The following is a 20,666-nucleotide window of genomic DNA, read 5'->3' on the forward strand; positions in this document are numbered from 1 at the left end:
CTGCTGCTACTTAAATGTGACCTTCCATTTTCCATGTGGCTCTCCAGCATGTTCCAGGCTAAGTCAGGCTGGTGGTTTTTTTTGAAGCTGGGAGGACATTGAATTTTATATGATGAAGGTTACATGCCAGCTTCCATGGGTTTGAAATGCAAAATTAATTATTCCCTAGAATTTATCAAGGTTCAAAGCCTCTCTGTTGTGGTGATGGATGAATGGATGATGGGCATTGAGAACATAAGGCACAGCTGAGCTCCAGTTTCCTCTCTGTATATCCATTGCTCCAGTGACAGTGGCTCAGATAGGTTTTTGCCTTTGCCTCTTTTAGCGGTGGAGACCTTGGGAACAACAGTGGTCCAATTTGGATATCTGTATTTTGAATTGGTAACAAAGCTATCACAACATATTCCAAGGGTGACCATAAAAACTTCAGTAAAATAGCTCATCCATATTGTGTCTGTACTTCTGAGACTTGACCAGCTTGTATTTGAAGGGAAGAAATGAAAGCTCTTGAGACATCTGAAGGTCAATTGAACTGGACAGTAGAAACTATCTGGTGAAAAACAACCCCATAGTGGCGACCAAAAATCTCTTTAGAGTCTACAGTCCCTCTGCGTACTGAAATCTGCAAGGCTGTGCACTGTAACAAGCTGTCAAAAAGTATCTAAGCTATCACAGCTTTATGATCTTAAGGACATAATTAAGCAGATTTCCATGTTTTGAGTAGGGAAAGGATAAAATAATTCATCTGACAAATGAAATCAAATCTCCTACTTGATTTTGTATCCACATTTCCCTGGTTGGGGTGATTTTTGGCTGGGTTTCTTCAAGGGCAAAGATGCTTGAACTGAAAGCAAATGGTGTTTATCACTTCTCTCTCCTCCCGATCACCTCCAAGACATTGGCAAAACATGCATGGCATGTCAAATGCTGCCTGAGCAGCATTCCCCAACCCCCTCTGCCAAAACTGCTCCAACGAGCTTTTAATCACACCAAATGCCTACATGGCAGGCTTCTGCCATTTTATCAGAAGACAAACATGCAGAGAAGTTCAAAGGATACATTCAAGCTTAAATTACCTGTACTGAAGCAGGTTTTTGAGCGATGTTAGCTCTCTTTGAAACTCTGAGATTCAGGAAAAAAATGGGTTTTTTTCCACTGGCAGTGCTGACAGTTATCCCACAGCCTCCCTGGTGCTGCAGGTGCTGCAGGCAGCAGCACACGGAGGGCAGCCAGGGGAGGAAGGGCACTCGGCAGCAGGGAGGGCTTGGTGGTTGCTCCTGCCTGCCCTGCCTGGTTGGCTTTCTTGGCTCATGCAGGTCACCCAGCAGAAGGAGAGTTGAACCTCTTTACAACTAGGAAAAAAACAACGAGATGTAAAGCTGTAAATGGCAAGTGTTTCAAGGAATTCTTTAAACTTATATTTTTGGAAATAGCAAGGTTTCAAGTTGGCTTTGTCCTTTAAAAATCAGCCAGAACAAGTGGAAGGAAGAACAAAAGCAGGATGAGTCCCATGACCAAAGGAGAAGTGAAAGCCCCTCCCTGAAGGTTGGAATTAAAGATCTCACTTTCTGCTGACTCACCCAAGCCAAGCAGAGCCTCCAAGCTTGTCAGGGATTCACTCTGTCCCAGTGCACTTAGCAAGTCAGACACTTCTGAAAAAATGTAACCTTAAATTTTCTCTCTGGCCTAAGAATGAGACCAAGGAGGGTGAAACAACTTGTATGTTCCCTCTCTGAGAATTAAACATTCATCCTTCAAGCCAAAGCAGCTGTTTGTTTTAAATGCAAGTGCCTCCATCCAGCATAAATGAAGAAATACAGATTCAGAGATACAATAACATGTAATTAATTAGATCTGATGCAATTATTGGCTCTCACACGAGCCAGTGTAAGAGCTCAGCCCTGCAGTGCATAGGTAGAACCAGCACAAGACTGGGAGGAGACCAGGCTTAGCATGATACCTATTTGTACAGGGGCCTGCCATATGCCTCAGAAAAAAATACTGCTGGCTTTTATATTTAAACCTCCCAGTTCTAGCATAAATTATGGTTTTACATGGCCATTTTGGTTTTATTCATCTTGCCTGAAATAACCAAGAAAAATGAATTATTCCCAGATTCTGTATAAGATGTTCACTTCAGGCATCAAGTACAAGCCTTGTTTGTATGAAGAGCTGAGTAACTCCATAAAGAACTTCTGGATGTCAGCTGGAATTTGGAGTCCTCAGCTCTTGGGGAAGAGCACGTCCACTTGGGAAGATACCAGGAGCAGGCAGCCCCTGGAGTTATGATGCTGTGACCTTGTCCTGGTTTCTGCTGCCAAGAAAACTTCTTCTGTCCTGGAAGCTGCTGCCAACCAGCACCCCAGGGAAATGGGTTCTCACCTCCCCAATCTCCTGGGCAGGCACTACAAAGGCTCCCTGCGCTGCTGGGGACCTTGCTTGTTTATCTGTGCTGAAGGATGCTAGAGGAAAGAGCTGCATTGACATGTTTGTGAGCAGATGAAGAGGAGCAGGAGAGCAGATCTCAGGGAGCAATGCAAAAGCAGGAGATGAAGGCACAGAGGGTGAACACAAACTCCATACTCAGAGAGCCCACCCACTTTCCTGTCATTGCACTTGCTCCTGGGTATTCAATGTAATACGGTGGCTTTACCAGTAAACAGGACCTGAGCACCACCTTTCACACAAGTAGTTGTCGTTTTTCAGGGACACTGGTGACAGCCTCTGGCTATTCAAGCCAGATGCCCCGAGGAGCCAGTTGTCCTTCTGCCAGCCAGCAGGAGCATCAGCAGCCTAAGAGCTGATGAATTTAAGAGGAAGTCATTAATGGATTTTCTTTCCAACTTTCCAACACTAGCAACAAGGAAGTTCCTAGCAAAACTGTCAGAAGCAAAACCCAATAGTTGTTCAGTGAATAATTACATTGTGCAATGCCTGGGGAGCTGAAATGGGCTGTTTCAGAAGGGTTGGTACCGATTCAGTGGGGTTGGGTCCAGTGAAGGTGAGAGGCCTCAGGAATTCAGGCAACACCCCTTTCAGGACACTGCCTGGGGCAGACCTTGTTTTCACCCAGAAAAGAGGCCTTTCTTGCATGTGCCAGCTGTCTTAGAAGGTTGAGAAGAAGGGCTATTATCAGCTTACCACAGGCTCCAGCAGAGGGAAAGAGTTAAGCAGGTGAGGACAGTCATGTAATATATCTTTGTAATCACCTTCCTGTGGCTTGCAAAACAAGCAAGGCTCAACCCCATTCCTGGTGTCCCTACAAGCACAGCTGATGAACATATTGGAGACTTAAAATCAAAATAACATGCTCTAGGGGACCCTGCTGGAGCAGGGAGGCTGGACTAGATGATCTCCAGTGCACTCTTCCAACCTTAACCGTTCTGTGATTCTGGAAAAACACAGTCCAGGCAGGAAATTTCCCTAGCTAGCATGCCCTGTATCAACATTTCCTTATTCTTATCCACAGGCAATGGCTTGTGTACAAGTGTCCAATTAAAGTTAGTAGCTAAGTCTAAACGGCTCATTAGCAAGAAGTGATGTTCATTACCCTGCTTTTAAGAGATGTTAAACTGAGACAGGCCAACGACCTCTCCTGTTGGAAAGAGAACACCAGGTGCTAATTAACTTGAGATTACATAAACTAATTCAGTGGTGTAGCTGGGAAGCTCTTTTCCTGACACTTAACCAAACCTGCTAATACAGTGAGCTCTGAGAAAAACAAATACATTTGTATACTCAGATACCACTCCTTGCAGGCCAAACAATCAGAGCTGAGGAAAAGAGCAAGGATGCTTCAGACACGGGGTGCAGTGTGGGAACAGGAAGGTGAAGGACACAGGAAAGAGCTCTTTAGCTGGTAAACAGAGCACATGCAACAGCAGGAAGTCATTAAAGCGCCTACAAGGTTATCTCAAATTCCCACGAAGAAACACAGCTGACTGCCCTTCTTGTTTTGCAGGACAAGAAAGCAGTGCTGGCTTCTTGGGCTGGTGCAGACACTCGGGAGGGAAAAGGAGAGGGGAGTGTGCAGTGGCCTCAGTTCCCTTGGTCAGAGCTTGGCAGAGCACCAAGCAGTCATTTCTTGATCAGTTTAGCTGGGCAAACACATAGAATGGTGCCTGGGAGATTATGTAAAACCTCCCTCATCCCCTTAAATCTGCATCCCAATATTGAAAGATTAAAAGAGTGAATTACAGCACTTATTTCAAACCAGTTTATTTAACAAACTCCAGGAATATTGCTTGACACTTCTAAACGCTTCAGAAAATGAACAGTGACCCACTGCTGCACAGGTTGCTCTATATAAGAATCTCCAAGACAATCAACTCTGTTTTGTATTGAGCAGTACTATACAAAAAAACAGTTGGAAAAAAAAGTTACTCCATTTTCCCCAGAGGATTCCCCACCCCCAACAAAAGGCCTCTTCTTCAGCTGGCAGAGGGCATCCTAAAAATCATTCACAATTGCACCATGTCTAGGGTGAACTCAATGGCCAATTGTCCAGTCTCCCTCTAACCCGAGCAGGAGGCACCAGCCTGGAACCCAGTCTGGCTGTGGCTGCCTTCCAAGGAAAGGGATGGAGGCACAGCCTCCTGCTAGCATGAGGGAATGTACACTCAGAAGTGATTTCCAAGTCTGGATGTCACCAAAGTGTCACTCTGAAGTTACACTCGTGTTTCTAGACAAGCCATAAACACCCTTACACGTAGGGGAACTCTCCTGCCTGACATGGGCACCCCCAGGAACCACAGCTGAATCACTGGTTAGTTAAGGTACTCCTGGTACACCTGGTGACACCAAAGTGCAACAGTTTGGGACCAGAACTTGCAGGGTCTCTTTGGCCTAAATGGCTCTGCTAAAGCCAACAGCACCAGCTCACACAAGCAGGTGCAAGTTGAGCCCAGCAGAATGTCTTCAATAGTGCCGTTCAGCAAGTCAAAGGCACATTCACACACAGACACAGTCACAGTGAGGTTTTCCAGAGACACAGGCACAAGTCCTTGTCCTTGAGAATGGGCCAAGAAACCCAATCAAAGCCCCAAACCTCACAAGAGCTTTGGGAGCTGTCTGGGTAGCACAGCTCTGCATCATGCTGACAGAAAGATGAGCAGATTGATGTGCAAAAGTACAACTGGCACTGTCCAGAGCAAGCCAAGTCTGAACCTGCATTGCAAAATGGGCTTAGGAGTGTTGTCTTAAGAAGTTACAGAAGTCCAAGGAGGAATGGAGACTGTCCTGAAAGCAAGCACAGGAGCACATTCATCAAAGTGTGGTACATTCCAGCTCAGGCACAGCTTAAGATTCTTAGCTTTCAAAGACAAAGCTGTTTACTCATGGCTCACGTACACAGGCTTTTTGACCTCTGTGCTATGATGCATTTGTTTCAGGTGAAAAACTGTGTCAAACTTGTTGCACAGGAAACTAAAACCTTGCTCAACAGACAAGGTACAGGGATGAAACATGTAGAAACATTTGTTCTAAAACAAGGATATAAGCAGCTTCACCAGTGGATACAAAGCAAACAGTAAACCAGAAACCCTGAAATACTCTGAAGACATTTTTAACTGTGAGCAACTGAGTGCTGTGTGTTGGACAGGGAGAACACATGTAGGGCAATCTACTCTACAAATGAGGTCTTCTTTTACGTAAGACACCATGGAGAACTTCAAAGCTGTAGCAATTTTAGAGATCTTGACTCAGACATTGGCAGGAGGATGGCCAGCCTTAGTACAATAATTTTGGCCAGGTCTCTCAACATTTCTACCAGTGGTGACAGATTAGAGCTGCACCCATCAGCCCCTCCTTAGGCAATCACGGGCTGCTTCTCCTCCCAGGCTCACTGTTAGTCAGAAAAGGACCTGATCTGGTCAGGAGGATCTAGGGCTTTCTCCTCCCACAAGAAATGCGACAGGAGGCTCAGCTACAGGATAAGCACTGGAAACTGTGATAACCAAAACACATCTCAGAAGCTGAAGTGGTCTCTGCATGGTGTGCCAGCCACAACAGCCCATGAAGCCTCTGCAGAGCTTGTCCCTCTTGCCCCAAAAAACCCAAGAGCAATGCCCTGTTACCGTAAACTGTGCAAGGGTTGTGAGACAGTCGGTTTGGTTGACCAGTTGACACATGTCCTTCAGGGGTGACAGGAGAGTGGTGACACAAACACAGGGACATGCACTGCTGCCTGAGGAAAGCAGCACATCCCTTCCCTCTACACCTGCATCACCCAACACCTACCCCTGGCCCCAGGTCAGCAACTCTGTCTGAAGTGTCCCCAAAAAACTGACCAAGAACAGAACAGATAAAGGGAACGTGCCTGAAGGAAACAAAACCTGTGACCAGATCAAGTTCTGTGTGCCTTCTCTATTGAAAGAAAAATGAAGAAGTAAGATCCAGTAAAGAGTTTCAGTGCTCCACACCAGTGAGCATGGCCAGGCAGAAATCATCTGTCCCTGAGGCAAAACAAACCCATGAGACACACCAAAGCTGTATCACACTCTTCACAGGCTCCAGAATACGAGGAAAAGTACAGCAGTACCGGTGTTGTGCAAGCCTCAGGTCAACATGTGGGATAGAGTGCAGTCTTCCAGGTCTCTGCATGTTTAGCAGGACATCGTCTGCTTTGATCCACTTCTCCAGAAAACCATACTGCAGGAGCAGCCAGTCCCAGTCTCTGCTTGGCTGGTGCTGCTCAGCTCTCCACGCTGACCAGAGGGTGGGTACATCTTCTACAGGCATCAAGACTGACTCACACTTCCCCTCCTTGCACACAAATTAAGACAGGGCATCCGTTTCAAACTTCATTAGACTCTCTTTCTTCCAGTCTAATTGGCAAAGCTGATTACACAAAGGCAGAGGTACATCCTTTGTGCCTAGATTTTACCTACTCCATTCCTGAGGTGTGTGAGGCTGTTGATGTGAAGTCCGCTGATTCCGTTAAGGAAGAAGAGGAAGGCAGCAATGAACTCACACCAGTATGTCAGCGTGAAGCCTGTGAAGGTGAGGTGATCCTTCACCAGGATGGAGAAGCTCAGAACACCGGTGGCTGACAGCAAAAAGGAGACGAGGATGAGAACGGAACCCATTGCCCATTTCCGCCTTGCATTGGCATCATCACAGACCTGGGACACCATCAGCAGCTCCAACCCAAATATGGCAACCACAACAGCAAAGGACACCATGCTCCTGATGGGAATCACCCCCACGCTCAGCCCCTCCACCTGGGCCAGCCTGAGGTCTGTGACACACTTCAGGACACTGTCATTGCCAAGGGTGCAGAAGTGCCACAGTCCGAAGAGCTGCCCCCTCGCAAAGAGCCAGCGGCCATCGCAGATGGAGATGGACGACAAGACCACGGCTATGGCCACGCACAGGATGATCAGGCTCCTGATGAGCGTCTCAAAGAAGGATTTCTGTGGTCTCCGGTGTGCCAGCAGCTGCTGCACCTGAAAGGAGAGCGTGAGGAAAAAATGTAACAGAGTTAACAGCGCTACTTCGGGGTGAAATGAAGCCAAAGGGACAAAGCTGTGGGATTCAGCATTTGAAAATATTTACTTGTGCACATCAAACTCCTTCTCGCAGGGGAAGGCTGTACACAGGAGAAAGGAAGGGTGGGTGAAGCTCTCCCAGTTCCCTGGCTGCACAAACAATGCTCCCACGTCAAGACCGGGATCACAAAAGCTCTTGGCTGAACCAGGTCCCTGCCGCACGGTCTCGCGGCACAGCCTCCTGCTGTGGCAGGGCTGGAGGAAGCCACCAGCCCCTGAGAGATGGAGGCCGGTGGCTGGGACGGGGGAGGAGGCAGCAGCGGGCTGGGGGGGGCTCCTAGTTCCCAGCACTGCCCTCCTGAGCTGCCGGCAGCCGGTCTCTCCTCCTCCGGCCGGCAGCAGCAGCGGCCCGGACCTCGGTCCTCACCCGGGGTCTCACGGCTCAGCTACCCCGAGAGTTGGGGGGAGAGGGGGGAATCTTCGGCTGCAGCCCCCGCGGAGCCGCCTGGGCAGCGCACTTCCCCTCCTGACCGACACCCTCCAGGTCACCCGAGATGTGATGGAAAGTCGAGCCAAGAGCCCCCAGCCCCCTCGGAGAGCCACGTGCAGCGGGGAGGGGGAGCCGCGGCCCCGGGGAGCTGCCGCCGGCCGGAGAAGGCGGGAAAGGGAACCGGGCCGGCTGCGCCCCGCTACTCCGGGCAGGGTGGGAGCGACCCCGGCCGCGCAGGGCCGGGCTACGGCAGCAGCCCCGCGGCGGGAGAGCGGCGGACGTACCTGCGCCCCGATGGCCGTCATGCTGCCGGCGGCGCCGAGAGGCGCGGGCGGGCTGCGGCCGCCGCTCTTTATCTCCCAGAGGGCGGAGGGAGGGCAGCACCCCCCGCCCGCCACGCCCGCGGGGCCGGGGCGCCCTCCGGGCCCCCCCGCGGCTGAGTCAGCAGCGCGGCCCCGACGGGCGGAGCCGGGCCGGGCCGAACCGAGCAAAGCGGAGCGGAGCGAGGCTGCTCCCCCGCAGCCGGCGCTGTGGCCGGGCACGGACCTGCCCGAGCCCGCTGCAGAGCGCGGCTGGCGGGCGGGAGGTGCGCGGGCGCTGGCGGTGCCGCTCGCCCGCTGTAGCCTCAGCCCGTCCCGTGTCCCCGCGTGTCACCGGGGGCTCGGGGGTGCCCTGCCGCCAGGAACAGCCTGTGCTGCCGGGCCGGTGCCGAGCGCTGGGGCACGGGGAGGCTGCCCCGGCCCTGCCCGCTCGCCCGGAGCCCCCGGCAGCGTCTCTGGGGCTGCTGCAGTGATGGGCTGCCGTGACACCCGGCCCCAGAGTCCCCTGTGGGTACAGGAGCAGCCCGTGCTGCCCTCGCTGCCCGGGCCCCGCCGGGGTTTGTTTCTGGAGCCGCTCGGCACCGGCTCCGGTGCGGCTGTGGCCTCGCACCTTGGGCTGTGTGCGGCTCTTATCGCTACCAGCCTGCTCTGCCTTACCTATCTCTACCTGTACTGTCAGCAAAAACCTCTCTGCTCATAAAGTTTTACACCTTAGCTCTTTTTCTCACTCATGTATTGCCATCCTCTAATGAATTACTGACTACTCTACTTTTTTTTTTTTTTTTTTTTTTTTTTTTTTTTTTTTGTCTGAAACAGCTTTTAAAAAACCCAAGAAAGCTGGGTGTTGCTGTGTCATCAGAAACTCTTGTTTTACTGCCAAAATCTGATTCTGACTCCAGCAGAGTCTGAGGTCCAGTGGACAGCCCCACGGGTCGTTGTTCTGGGCCTCCCTCATATTCACAATGGTCAGAATTCGGCCATTCCCTTTCTTGCCAAAAGGCGTTGGAAGGATCTCCTTCTCCAAGATGGAGTGGTAGAAGTTATTGTTACTTTACCCTTCTTGCACTTCAGTTTCTGAACTAATCATCTGTCTATACAGATTGTCTCATTATTTTAATCTCTATGCAATTTCATAAAGGCTTGCTGTGCTTCCTTTAAAACACCATTATGTCTGCTGTGATCTGTCTGAGGTGTTTTCTGTAACACTTGCTACCAAGAGTGAGAGTTCTGAACAACATTTACTTTAGTTTCATATTTTAATTTTAAGGATAAATGTGGACCTCTTTAATTCTCTCCTCCCGCAGAATCTTTTGTTTAATTGTTTCTCTACAAAGTTGTATACAATGTTAGATTATATTTCTATCAGACACAGAAATGAGATTTTCTCCTTTTGCAACTCATGGCAAATCTTTGCTAAGTCTCTTGTCAAAACATCTTGTGGGTTTGTGGTCAATGCTATACCTTGTTTCCTGAATCTGCTGTCCAAGCTAGATAACTTAATACTTGCCACATCCCTTTCATGTTAGGTTCACAAGTTGATAGAGGATCTTTAGGAACATCCTGAGCTCTTTATTCCACATGTTAAACAGCATTTCTGCATTGCACGTGCAGACTGATTACATGCATTTGCTGTTATACTCTTCCACTTCAAAGTTCAAAATTCAACTATATATATATATATATATATATTTTAGCTCAAAAAGCACAAACGGGTCTTGTTGTCTCATTTGTTGCATGAGCTGAATAAATGCTGCTTGCATGTAATCATGTTGAGCAAATGCAGACTTGGACCTGACAAAATATACCACATCTTATCTGGCAAAAAACCTCACTAACTTATGCTTTGTGTAACATTGGCTCAATGCTCCAAAGCATTATGCAATTTGACCTACAATTAGCAAAATCATTAAGCATAGATCTGCATTTAAAACATCTGAGTCATCCTAATGACTTCAGCAGTTAAAAATCTTATCTTTTAACGGTGAGGGGTATTCTGCTGGGCAAGATCTTTTTTCCTGTAAAAGCCCATGGTAAGGCTCACATGCATAAAAAGCTTTGATGATTGAGGAAATTAAAGTGGTTACTTTTGGAACAAAAATTGCTCCCCTGTCATATTTGGATTCTTCAGTAAATATAGAGTTATATGCCAAGCCTGTTCTTCGAGGAAAAAGGGTGGTAGGGGATGGTACCTTTTCTACAAAGGAGAAATTGCTTTAATGTTTTGTATTTAATTTAGTTTCCCCAAATATAAATGAGAATGAAACTGGACCTGGAATTTTAATGAGCATTGAATAGGGACTTTCAGAGTCACTTCCCCGAAGTCACCCCGAGAGGATGGTTGTAACAGTGAGTGCTTCATTTCTGCACTTGCCTGGCTGGAGATACCTTCTGTTGAAGCTGTCTGGGTTTAGAAAGCCCGTGAGAACTCTGCACCTTTTTCAAATCTAATGAGTTTATTTTCATTTCTCATTAGGAAACAAGCCAAACATACTATGTGACTTTAAAAGACCAAAAAAAAAATAAAGTGGGAAAATGCCTCTATGCTGTTTTTGAAAATCATATGTGAAAATGGTATTTTGCAATAAAAAGAGCTCAGTGCTGTAAAAGAAAAAAAACATTTTTTGTCTGAAAAATACATCACCTGTGTAATAACAACAGAAAAAAATGACCTTTAAAGCACTTTAGAAGTATTTTTGGTTGTGTTAATGTAGAGTTCTTGGTATATTGCCAGTTTCATTATTTTGTTTAGAAAGTCCCTTTTCTCTATTGTTTAAATAGGCATTTCACATCCTATCCCTGGAGAGAAAGTTTTCGGGGAAATGTGTTCATAAATAATGGAAATTACCAGAGACTGTTGTACAACACAGAAATAGGCTCATCTGGCTCATTTAAAACTATGCAAAGTTTAACACTGAAGAATCTGTTCCAGCTTTTCTCCTGCAGAAGGTTCAGGACCAAAATGTGAGTGTCACCAGGGGCTTAGGGAACAATTGCCCAATTAAGTGAAATCACTTAGAGGTGAAGCCGAACACAAGCGACCAGTCCAGCTTCATCTGACCTTGAAGCCAGTTACTTCTGTAAATGCATTTTACTATTTAATAAAATTCTTTCTGATCACATCTTTAATTCTTGGCATAGCAACTCACCTGATGAGGTATTTAAACCCTAATTTTTATCAGATCCCTAGTTCAAGATATCTCTGTAGAGAGGTGTGGACCTGATCTTTGAAACAAATAGATCTTGAGAATCTTGCAGACTGAGACTTTGGGGGGTGTCCAAGGTCTGTATGGGGGGAAAAATGTTACCTTATTTTTTTGTGTCTTCCCAAAGCAGTTGAGCATGTAGAAAGTGTTATGAGAAGGAAGGAAGAGGCTAATTGTGTCCTGTCGCTGTTCTCTTGCCTTCTCTTTTTCCTGGTGGTAGACTGAAAATTCAGGTTGAAGAAGCTGCATTCAGCTCAGGCTGGGTTCAGCCTAGCTGGGCCAAAATAGAGCTTCTGGAATGGGGCAAAAAGTCAGCAAGTTGCTGGCAAGCTGCTCAAGCCCAGCAGCTCCTGGGAACTCAGACAGTCATCCTAGGTGAATTGTGCCCCAGGCAGCAGCATATCTACCAAAAGGGGGTTTGGGTTGTGCCAAGGCCCACACAGCTCAGACCAGCCCCTTATCACAACTAATTTACCTCAGGATTTCCCTTCCATTGCTGCAAGTTATTGCAGCCAAGCGGACAAAATCATCCTGGCATGTAAAAGCATTAAAGGGGAAAAAGCTCCTGGGCCAGATGGTTTCACTTTGCCTCCTGCCTGGACACCTCTGCTGTGCCACAGGAAGGCAGACTGGCCACCAGACAGGAGCTACCACGTGTCCCTGCAGCCCCACTCACTGCTGGCTGTGCATGAGAGCCCTGGGCTGCTGCCCATGGGTGACCATACCCAGTTATGCCCAGCAGGCAGCTCTAGGTCCCACTGCCCATGGTGACCATACCCAGTTATGCCCAGCAGGCAGCTCTAGGTCCCACTGCCCATGGTGACCATACCCAGTTATGCCCAGCAGGCAGCTCTAGGTCCCACTGCCCATGGTGCCCATACCCAGGTATGCCCAGCAGCCAGCTCTAGGTCCCACTGCCCATGGTGACCATACCCAGTTATGCCCAGCAGCCAGCTCTAGGTCCTACTGCCCATGGTGACCATACCCAGTTATGCCCAGCAGCCAGCTCTAGGTCCTACTGCCCATGGTGACCATACCCAGTTATGCCCAGCAGCCAGCTCTAGGTCCCACTGCCCATGGTGACCATACCCAGTTATGCCCAGCAGCCAGCTCTGGGTCCCACTGCTCATGGTGACCATACCCAGTGCTATGCCCAGCAGCCAGCTCTAGGTCCCATTGCCCATGGTGACCATACCCAGTTATGCCCAGCAGCCAGCTCTAGGTCCTATTGCCCATGGTGATCATACCCAGTTATGCCCAGCAGGCAGCTCTAGGTCCTATTACCCATGGTGACCATACCCAGTTATGCCCAGCAGCCAGCTCTAGGTCCTACTGCCCATGGTGATCATACCCAGTTATGCCCAGCAGCCAGCTCTAGGTCCCACTGCCCATGGTGACCATACCCAGTTATGCCCAGCAGCCAGCTCTAGGTCCCATTGCCCATGGTGACCATACCCAGTTATGCCCAGCAGCCAGCTCTTGGTCCTACTGCCCACCCACACCAAGCAGTGCTTGCTGAGGGACTCAGAGCTGGGTTAGAAACATGCTGATAATATGGGACTCCATTACAGTGATTTTATCTCCCAGCTCAGTTAAGTGGAAGAAGAAGAGAGACTTTAAGTGGGACAGGCTTGAAGGAATAGATGTTGTATCCCAGCAAGAATTGTGTTTTCACCTCTGATCAGTTTTTGGACCTACCTCAGATCACATTGCAGAGGTCCAACACTGGGTGCTCACTCATTCTGCTTCATAATCAGCCTTTTTCAGGGATCTCTGTTAACAGTTACACTGGCTCAGGAAATACCTCAAAATATTTGCATCTGACCATTCTGACAAATGTCCTTTGAAATATACAGTCAATACAAAAAAAAAAAACAAACCAAAAAAACCCCAAAAAAACCCAACAAAAAAACCCCCAAAACCAAACCCACCAAAACAAAAACAAAACAACCCAACCAAAACAACAACAAAAAAACCCCAAAAAAATCCAAAACAAAAAAAATCCCAACCCAATTTTAAGTCTTTAGCACTACTAGAAAAAATTTGAGTCCATATTTCAATACTACATAAGTTGGGGGAAATAATTCAGTTTCTCAGCTGTCACATACATATTTTTTTCTATCAGTAAATAGTCATATCAGGAGATTTAAAAGTAGCAAGTACATTGAACTGGTTAGTCTGTCTCCCAAATTCAGAACTTACTCAAAGGAGCAGTGTTTATTAGGAGGAGATGACATACCATTGCCTCAGCCTTTTGGGAAACACAAGTTGGTGCCTTGCACATTTGGTGGGGACAAACAAGGTGTCTGCCTGGCTGCACTGGCAAAGTAATGTAATTGTTTTTCTTTCCAGGGTGTAGAAAGAAAGTGGTGATGCTTCTTTTGATGCAGCTCATAAATGCATCTGTACTGGGAGTAGCTGGGAATGAAAGTTAAAAGATCACTGCAGACAAGCTCCATGTGAAGTCTGTATTCTAAAGATAACACAGCTAAGCTGTGTTTAACTTTCACAGATACCCTGATTCTAGAAGAAATACAAGCTCATTCTATAAATGATGAAGACCCATCTAAAATGGATTGATGGTATTTGCACTTTAGGTGAGCAGCTGATTGGCTAATTCATAGATTGAAAAGTACTTCATAGACTTGTAGGGAAGAGAAAAAAATTAGATTTTATTTTTATTCCATTAACTTTTACCCTTCTGAGTTTATTATTGTGAAGGCACTCAAATGTCTTCCATCAATGTAGTATCAACTTGTCTTACTTCTACACAGCTTTGACAACTTGGAAGACTGTGTTAACCTACTTCTGTGGTATTTAGAAAACTGTTCCAACCAAAATACACTTTCTGTTTCCCTAATTTATAATCAATCTCACAAGATGGCTTAGATGGTCAGTCACCCCAAAGTAGTATTGCCCAATACTCTTTGCTCTGAACACTTGGGGGAAGAGCAAATATTTTGAACAGCAGCAAATGCAATTGTCATTTATTTTTAGCAGTATCAGCAGGGTCATATAAGTTCAAAGGTTAAAATGCTTCCATCATTAAACAGGATCATTCCAGATGAGTAATGAAGAATTTTGAGTCAGTTACACACTGCAGTCAGCCTTGGAAGAGTGAAAAAATTACTTCACAGGGTTGAAAAATCTGTTATGGGCCTCAAGCAACACACCAATACTGATTTGTTAAATCTGTGCTATGAGTGTTGCACCTCCACATGTTTGTTAAAAGCAAGCAAAACCCATCAGAAAGAGATTTCCAAGGAAAACATCATCCCCTTTCTTATCTCTACCTGCAGCGGGTGCCAATCAGCTCTGTGTGGCTCTGTGCAAGAGCTAATCATAGAAGTGTGATAGCAGGAGCACTGCCTTATCACACAGAGAGTTAACATTTATTATTGCCACATCCAAAGTCCAGGTTCTGTCCTGCACACTGCAGACTCAGCAGAGCAGGGCTGAGTGTGTGTGTGCCAGCTGGCCTCTGACCTCCTGCCTGTTGGGCTGGCTTCAGCGCACGTCTCCTTCTCTCCTCCCTCCCAAGCTCTGCAAGCATCAGGATGTTGCTGGCCTTTCTTTGATCTAACAAAGAGGAAATAGCAGCAACTCCCTGAGCGGGTGTCAGAACAATCCCCTGTTTTGCAGCACTGCCCAGCCATCAAAAGAATCTGATCCTCCACCACAAGTACTTTGAGCAATGGCTCTGCATTATATTTTGGTTTGAGGCTTGCTGCTTCTGTTTCTGATCTCAAGGCTGTATAGGATAATGGTTGTCTATTTTTACCATCTTATTAGTTTAATAAAGGCAATCACCTCTACCTACAAATCTGTTTGTAGATGCCCTCAAACCACCACTGCCCTGGTGTCACTGCTGCCCAGGTGTTATTTATGCAGCCCAGGTGCCTCACACACCTTACCTGCAAGCACTGGGTGGTCACGAGGTCAGCAGAATTTTCAGGCAGCCCAGCATCCTTACACATTTACAAACATTCATCCTGCTGCTAGAGAACCACAAGGAGCCCCTTAGCTCAGCTCAGTCTATTTCAACCATTACTACCAGCCAAATTTTGTGTTGCTGCTTCTTGTCACAAACATTGTGCACAGCCACCACCAGTACCTTTCCTTCTGCCTTCGTGCCTTTTGTAGCCACTGATTGCAGAGCTATTGCCACATCTTGAAGTTTTCAGCTTGCTCCTGAAAGACACAGTTGATTGCCAAAGGGCAAGCTAAATAGTAAGACCACTGATGTTACTTTCTCAAGGACGGTGAAGCTGCAAGCAGAAAGGTGATACTACAGTAAAAAATTAAGTGTCCAAATAAAGACAAAATTCTGTCACTTGTATTCCTTGGCAAATAGCATTATTTGTAAGCCTGGCTAAGAGCAAACCCTCTCTGGGATAAGCACTTGGTACAAAGTGATGTTTTCCTAATGCTAGAGGTATAAGAAAGGAGAGCAGCAATGTAACAATTAATTGTCACAGGGGAAACGAATCCAAATGAGGACTGGGATATAGAATTTGCTACCCTCAGCCCATCCTTTAGACCCAGCTCCACTACTTTAGCAGTCAAAAACTTTGAGTGCACCTGTTTTGACAGAAAACATGCTGGCAAAGCACAGTGTGCTCACAGTGCATCAGCTCCCAGCAAACAAGAGCAATGTGGGAGCATTTGCTGTGTGAGCTCTGTCCTGCTAAAGGTTGGCAGAATCCTTCAAAGGTAACCAGCTTCAGAAAATACAGCTGCCAAGATGGAGCTGTAGAAGATGTAAAGTTTAGGGCTAGAGAAGAGGTAAAAGCATTTCTCATGGTGAACATCTGCTCTTACCTCTCTCTTACAAAGTAAATTTAATTGAGACAACCTTAAGTAACAGAGGATAGAAGAACAGGTAAAAAACCCCAAATGCTTATTTTACTTACCCAGAAGAACAAGGAGGAACAAGAATAAATTGCCTTAATTTTTTTTTCTCTTTATCCTAACACATTTTAAAGGACAAAAAGCAGCTCTAAGAGCATTTCCCATTAAAAGTAGTAAATGTGAAAGTTAAAAATTTTGAAAGCATGTGAAGTAATCACTAAATCTACGACTCACCATGTGTAACTAGCTACAAAACTGTATTTACCTAGACAGATACATAATGATAGTTTTCACCCCTATGTAGTTCCATAAATCAATTGCTTATCTGAAGAGTGCTTGAAGTCCTCACCTATTCAGATGCTAACCAAAATTATAATGCCTTATTCCTGTATGAGGTTGTGATTTCATTCTCAACTGCTCTATGCTGGAATAGTTCAATGTCACATTTTAAAAGCAAAATCTTCCCCTTCCATCATGAGCAGCTCCAAGAGACTACAGTAGACAGACCAAAACAATGAGCCTACTAGAGACAGTCACAACTGTGTGTTTTGTAATTGAACTTTTGCTGATGATCACTAAGTCTAAGTCTTTCTCTTTGAGCAGCTTTGCCAGTGTTCAGCCAGTCTCTAGGGACTCACCCCTCACTGCAGCCAACTGCAAGGCAACATCAAATCGATTCTTTTGCTTTTACAGCATCAAGAGGATCAACTCCACTGCCTCTGGGATCTCTCCTTGCCCAGGGAAGGCTTTGTGTTCAGCATTTGCCTTTACTCTAGAAACCCAATGTTGTTGTTGGGAAATAACATGTCCCAGAAGTGTTCTATGAAAGGTGATTTGGCAGTTGTTGACTAAGTCTCTGAAGGCTCCAGGCAATAAGTATCAAGCACCTTGTTCCTAGCACACACAGCATTAGAGATAACCTTTTCCAGATGCTCTGTGATGCTCCAGCTGCCGTGGGCTGTCACTCACCGGCCCGAGAGGAGTGGTTTGGCCAGGAGCCGGCGGTGCCCGAACGCAGGGGACCGTCCCCCTCTAGCGGCACAGGGACGGGGGACGCGGCTCTGCCCGGCGGCACTCACAGCGTGAGCTCACCGTGAGCGCAGCTCAGGGACCACCAGCACGCACACACAACAGCTAAAGTACCAAACGCACTTTAATGAGTTCCAGATTTTGTTCCCAGAAGGAATTTATACCGTGTCAGTACATTAGCCAGGTACATAATTTCTCCTGAACTACAGGCATAAGGAGAACTATGACATACTAGGTATCTAAGGTTACTCTTGGAAACCAGTTTTCCACATTAGAAATAAGGCAGGTTTCAGGCGTGCATGTAGCTGATTTATCCAGTCCTCAGATGCCATATTTGCCCTTTAGTTCTTCCACTTTTGCTATGTAAGCTTTCATTGCATCTTCTTTGGACATTCCTGAAGGACAGAACACAGGAAGCAGTCAGATACCTTCCACCTATTAAGATGCCTTTTAGAAGTCACAATTCCTTGCTCTAGTCTGTGCCACTGGAGAGCAAAGGAGCCAGGAAGGTCACTTGGCTGTGAATCCACTGCTAAAGGTTTAAACAAATGTGTTTTATCAGTCATGAAAACACAGTGCTTCCAAGCAAAGTTGTTTTTGCACAGACAGCAACTAACCAGTGTATTAGTTCTATCAATGCCATTGACAATTATCACAGGAAAGCTATTCCTTAAAACACCAGAAAAAGCCCCATTGTCACAGATCAGACCACTTGTTGGGCTCCTTATTTAGAGCTGGGAGCTCAGTTGTGTCTTCCAAAGCTCTCCTAACTGGAAGATGCATAACAGCTGGAGGGAGAGCTCAGTCTCTGGGTACTAGGCTGGGACCAGGAAAACAACTTTAGATTTCTGCTGCTGTTATTGTTCTTTATTTAACATCTTAGGCCAGCTGGGCATTTTGCACCCTAATTCCCTTTCACACAGGCCATATTTTTCAGGATTACTTCTGCCTTGCAGAGGTAATTAAAATTTATTATCATGGCATTCTGAACTTCTAGAATTCTTGTATTAAAAGGCAACATTATCCTGTTTCTATCCTGAACTACACGAGTCTTTCTGACTAGTTTGCCGGGGTAATTTTATTAATTTCTTTAATCAGACACTTACCTTTCAATGCACTCCAGGCATCCCACTTTGCTTTGCCTTTGAAGTCCAGCATACCAGGGCGCTCTGAGAAAGGCAGGATGAGCAGCAGGATTAGTTTGTGTGATCTGGCTGTAGGTAATACCCACTCCAAGGCTTAGCTGGCTCTTAGCTGTGACTAAATACCATGGCTCATCTCTGCAGCTGTTACTCGCTAACCTGTAGCCAGGAGATCACCTCAGGGGAGTATGTTACAACATCGTTGGTGAGGATAGAAATAGACTCTTTCAAATTCCCTTGAGACAGCAGCATTTGAGCAGAAGAGCACCAAGAGCGCTGTCATTTGGTTTAGTTGAACTTTCTGAAGAGCCTGCTGTCACATAAGAGCTGTCCCATTAAAGAACACCAGCTCTAAAGTAAAGCAGACACACCCTGTGGTCCATTACAGGCAGAGACACAGAAACAGGCAGCTGTTTGTAGTAACATACAGCTTGGAACTCATTACCATCAAGTTAATGGTGTATTTCTAACCTATAGTTGTGCAATTGAAAACCTTGGAAATTTAACTCACTTCACTGCAGGCTGTGGTGTGGCCAAGCAGAAAGTGAACGACATGTACATAGTTAATCTTTGTGTCAAGTCCCCTTTGTGGCTTTACTTCCTCTCTCTCTCTCTCTCCTTAAAGATAATTCTTAGAACTCACAAATGGGACTGGGCAGTACTCACAAACAGCCTTGTGCAGCCCCCATGGCACAGTGACCTGTGGCTCCACTTGGCAGCTCCACTTGTCTGCAGCACAAACCCCAGCAGTCACCCTCCCACAGGCTCCTGCTCGGGCCAGCTCACGTTGGCTGCTGCTCCACACGAGTGCAGACACTTGCAGGAATGGTGCCATATCCCCAGCACTGCTTCACCCTGTCGAGCACTAATAATGCTGATGCCCAGCCACACCAAAAAGACCACATCTTAAACCCAAAGTAAATTATTTTCTCCCTCACGCTACCAGCTTTGGAAAAAGGAGATTAAATTACTTACCATTTCCTGTACACTTCACTGCCAGCTTTTAAATCAATGGACGCTCAATAAACTTTGCCAGCTACTGGGTTAGGAGGCCAGCACTCCAAAGAAATGACCTTTTCCCTTTCTAATTCTAGCCACTCCAGCCTTACACAAGGTCGATAGAGACACGCTCCACTTTAAATGCTATTCCAAAGGCTGAGCTGCTATGGACAGCATTGTAGCGAGAGAAGTAGGCAGAAACATTTTGCACTGTGTACTTGAAGACATATTTTTGGTACAGTCTTTCTGAAGTATATTTAATTGCAGCTCGTATAAAAGTTTTCTCCTATTCTTCTGGTTTTGCTTTCCAGCACTATTTTTAGCAGTCAATCTAGTCTAAATAAACTCAAATGTGTCATCCCCTCCAGTATTTGCAATTGCGTCCTTGTATTGCAATTCCACCCTTGTATCTCTCGCCTTGCTGTTTAAATCTGTATAACCGAGAAGTGTTTGCATTAAAGCAGCATCCCTCGGCCTGAGCAGCTACTCACTGCCAGAGCTCTCCAAAAAACCCAATCCAAATATTTACACACAGCTAACGCAAAGCATTCTCAGGCCCTCACTGCACGGAGCAGACAGCGGCAGCCGGGTTAATCTAAAAACCCCGAATTGCACAAAGCCTTATCGGGTCAGGCAGTGCCCTCCCGCACGCAATCCCGGCCAAGGCGGCTCTGAGGCACTTGCGCTGCGCCGCGGGACTGAGGGAAGCGCAGAGAGGGAGAGGTTTTGCCGGTTTTGCCTCCCGGGCCGGTGCCTACCAGTGTTCACGTCGCCCACCGTGGCCTGTTTGTAGTGGCTGTAGATGTCCAGCATCTCCTGGTCCGTGGGCTGCGACTTCAGCTGCTTCACCTCCTCGGCAGCCTTCTGGAACGCGGCCTGGGGGGAAGGCGGCAGGGGGTGAGTGAGGGGAAGGTTCGCGGAGCCCCCCAGCTGCCCCCAGCTGCCCCCGGCTCCCCGCGGCCCCGGCGCCCCCCGCACCTCGCTCATCGCGCCGAACCCGCCTGGCCCCGGCCCCGCCGCTTCTGCCCCGCCACCCTCGCCGCGCGCCCGCCTCACCCCTCGCCAGACCGGCCGCCGGCCAATCGCAGCGCCGCGGGCCCCGCGGGCACCAATCAGCGCGGGCCGGGGGCGGGCACAGGGCGGGC

The 20,666-nt window shown here is 47.2% G+C and overlaps 2 protein-coding genes across 3 annotated transcripts; both read right to left on the minus strand.

Moving 5' to 3' along the window:
• Positions 1-4,202: 4,202 nt before the first annotated feature.
• Positions 4,203-8,358, minus strand: TMEM37 (transmembrane protein 37). Its single transcript, XM_054636839.2, has 2 exons — positions 8,262-8,358; positions 4,203-7,445 (listed from the first exon to the last, which is right to left on the minus strand). Exons 1-2 carry the CDS (start codon positions 8,280-8,282, stop codon positions 6,873-6,875), a joined length of 594 nt encoding a protein of 197 aa, XP_054492814.2. The 5' UTR covers positions 8,283-8,358; the 3' UTR covers positions 4,203-6,872.
• Positions 8,359-17,486: 9,128 nt separating this feature from the next.
• DBI (diazepam binding inhibitor, acyl-CoA binding protein) lies at positions 17,487-20,653 on the minus strand. Of its 2 annotated transcripts, none has more exons than XM_054636481.2 (4): positions 20,500-20,653; positions 20,280-20,397; positions 18,487-18,549; positions 17,487-17,775 (listed from the first exon to the last, which is right to left on the minus strand). In XM_054636481.2, exons 1-4 carry the CDS (start codon positions 20,506-20,508, stop codon positions 17,702-17,704), a joined length of 264 nt encoding a protein of 87 aa, XP_054492456.1. In that variant the 5' UTR covers positions 20,509-20,653; the 3' UTR covers positions 17,487-17,701. The 2 variants fall into 2 exon arrangements, with proteins under 2 accessions (XP_054492456.1, XP_077037809.1); XM_077181694.1 differs by having other exon boundaries at positions 20,578-20,615.
• Between the last annotated feature and the right edge of the window lie 13 nt (positions 20,654-20,666).

This window comes from Agelaius phoeniceus, chromosome 7 (assembly GCF_051311805.1).
Source record: "Agelaius phoeniceus isolate bAgePho1 chromosome 7, bAgePho1.hap1, whole genome shotgun sequence".
Classification (NCBI taxonomy): domain Eukaryota; kingdom Metazoa; phylum Chordata; class Aves; order Passeriformes; family Icteridae; genus Agelaius; species Agelaius phoeniceus.

Bases quoted from the DNA above. Each gene is read 5' to 3' on its own strand.
- TMEM37 (XM_054636839.2), bottom strand. From the start codon at position 8,282: ATGACGGCCATCGGGGCGCAG. The intron at 7,446-8,261 runs GTACGTCCGCCG...CTCTCCTTTCAG, and splicing joins TGACGGCCATCGGGGCGCAG to GTGCAGCAGCTGCTGGCACA.
- DBI (XM_054636481.2), bottom strand. The intron at 18,550-20,279 runs GTAGGCACCGGC...TGCCTTTCTCAG, and splicing joins GGTGGGCGACGTGAACACTG to AGCGCCCTGGTATGCTGGAC. The intron at 17,776-18,486 runs GTAAGTGTCTGA...TCTGTCCTTCAG, and splicing joins TGCCTGGAGTGCATTGAAAG to GAATGTCCAAAGAAGATGCA.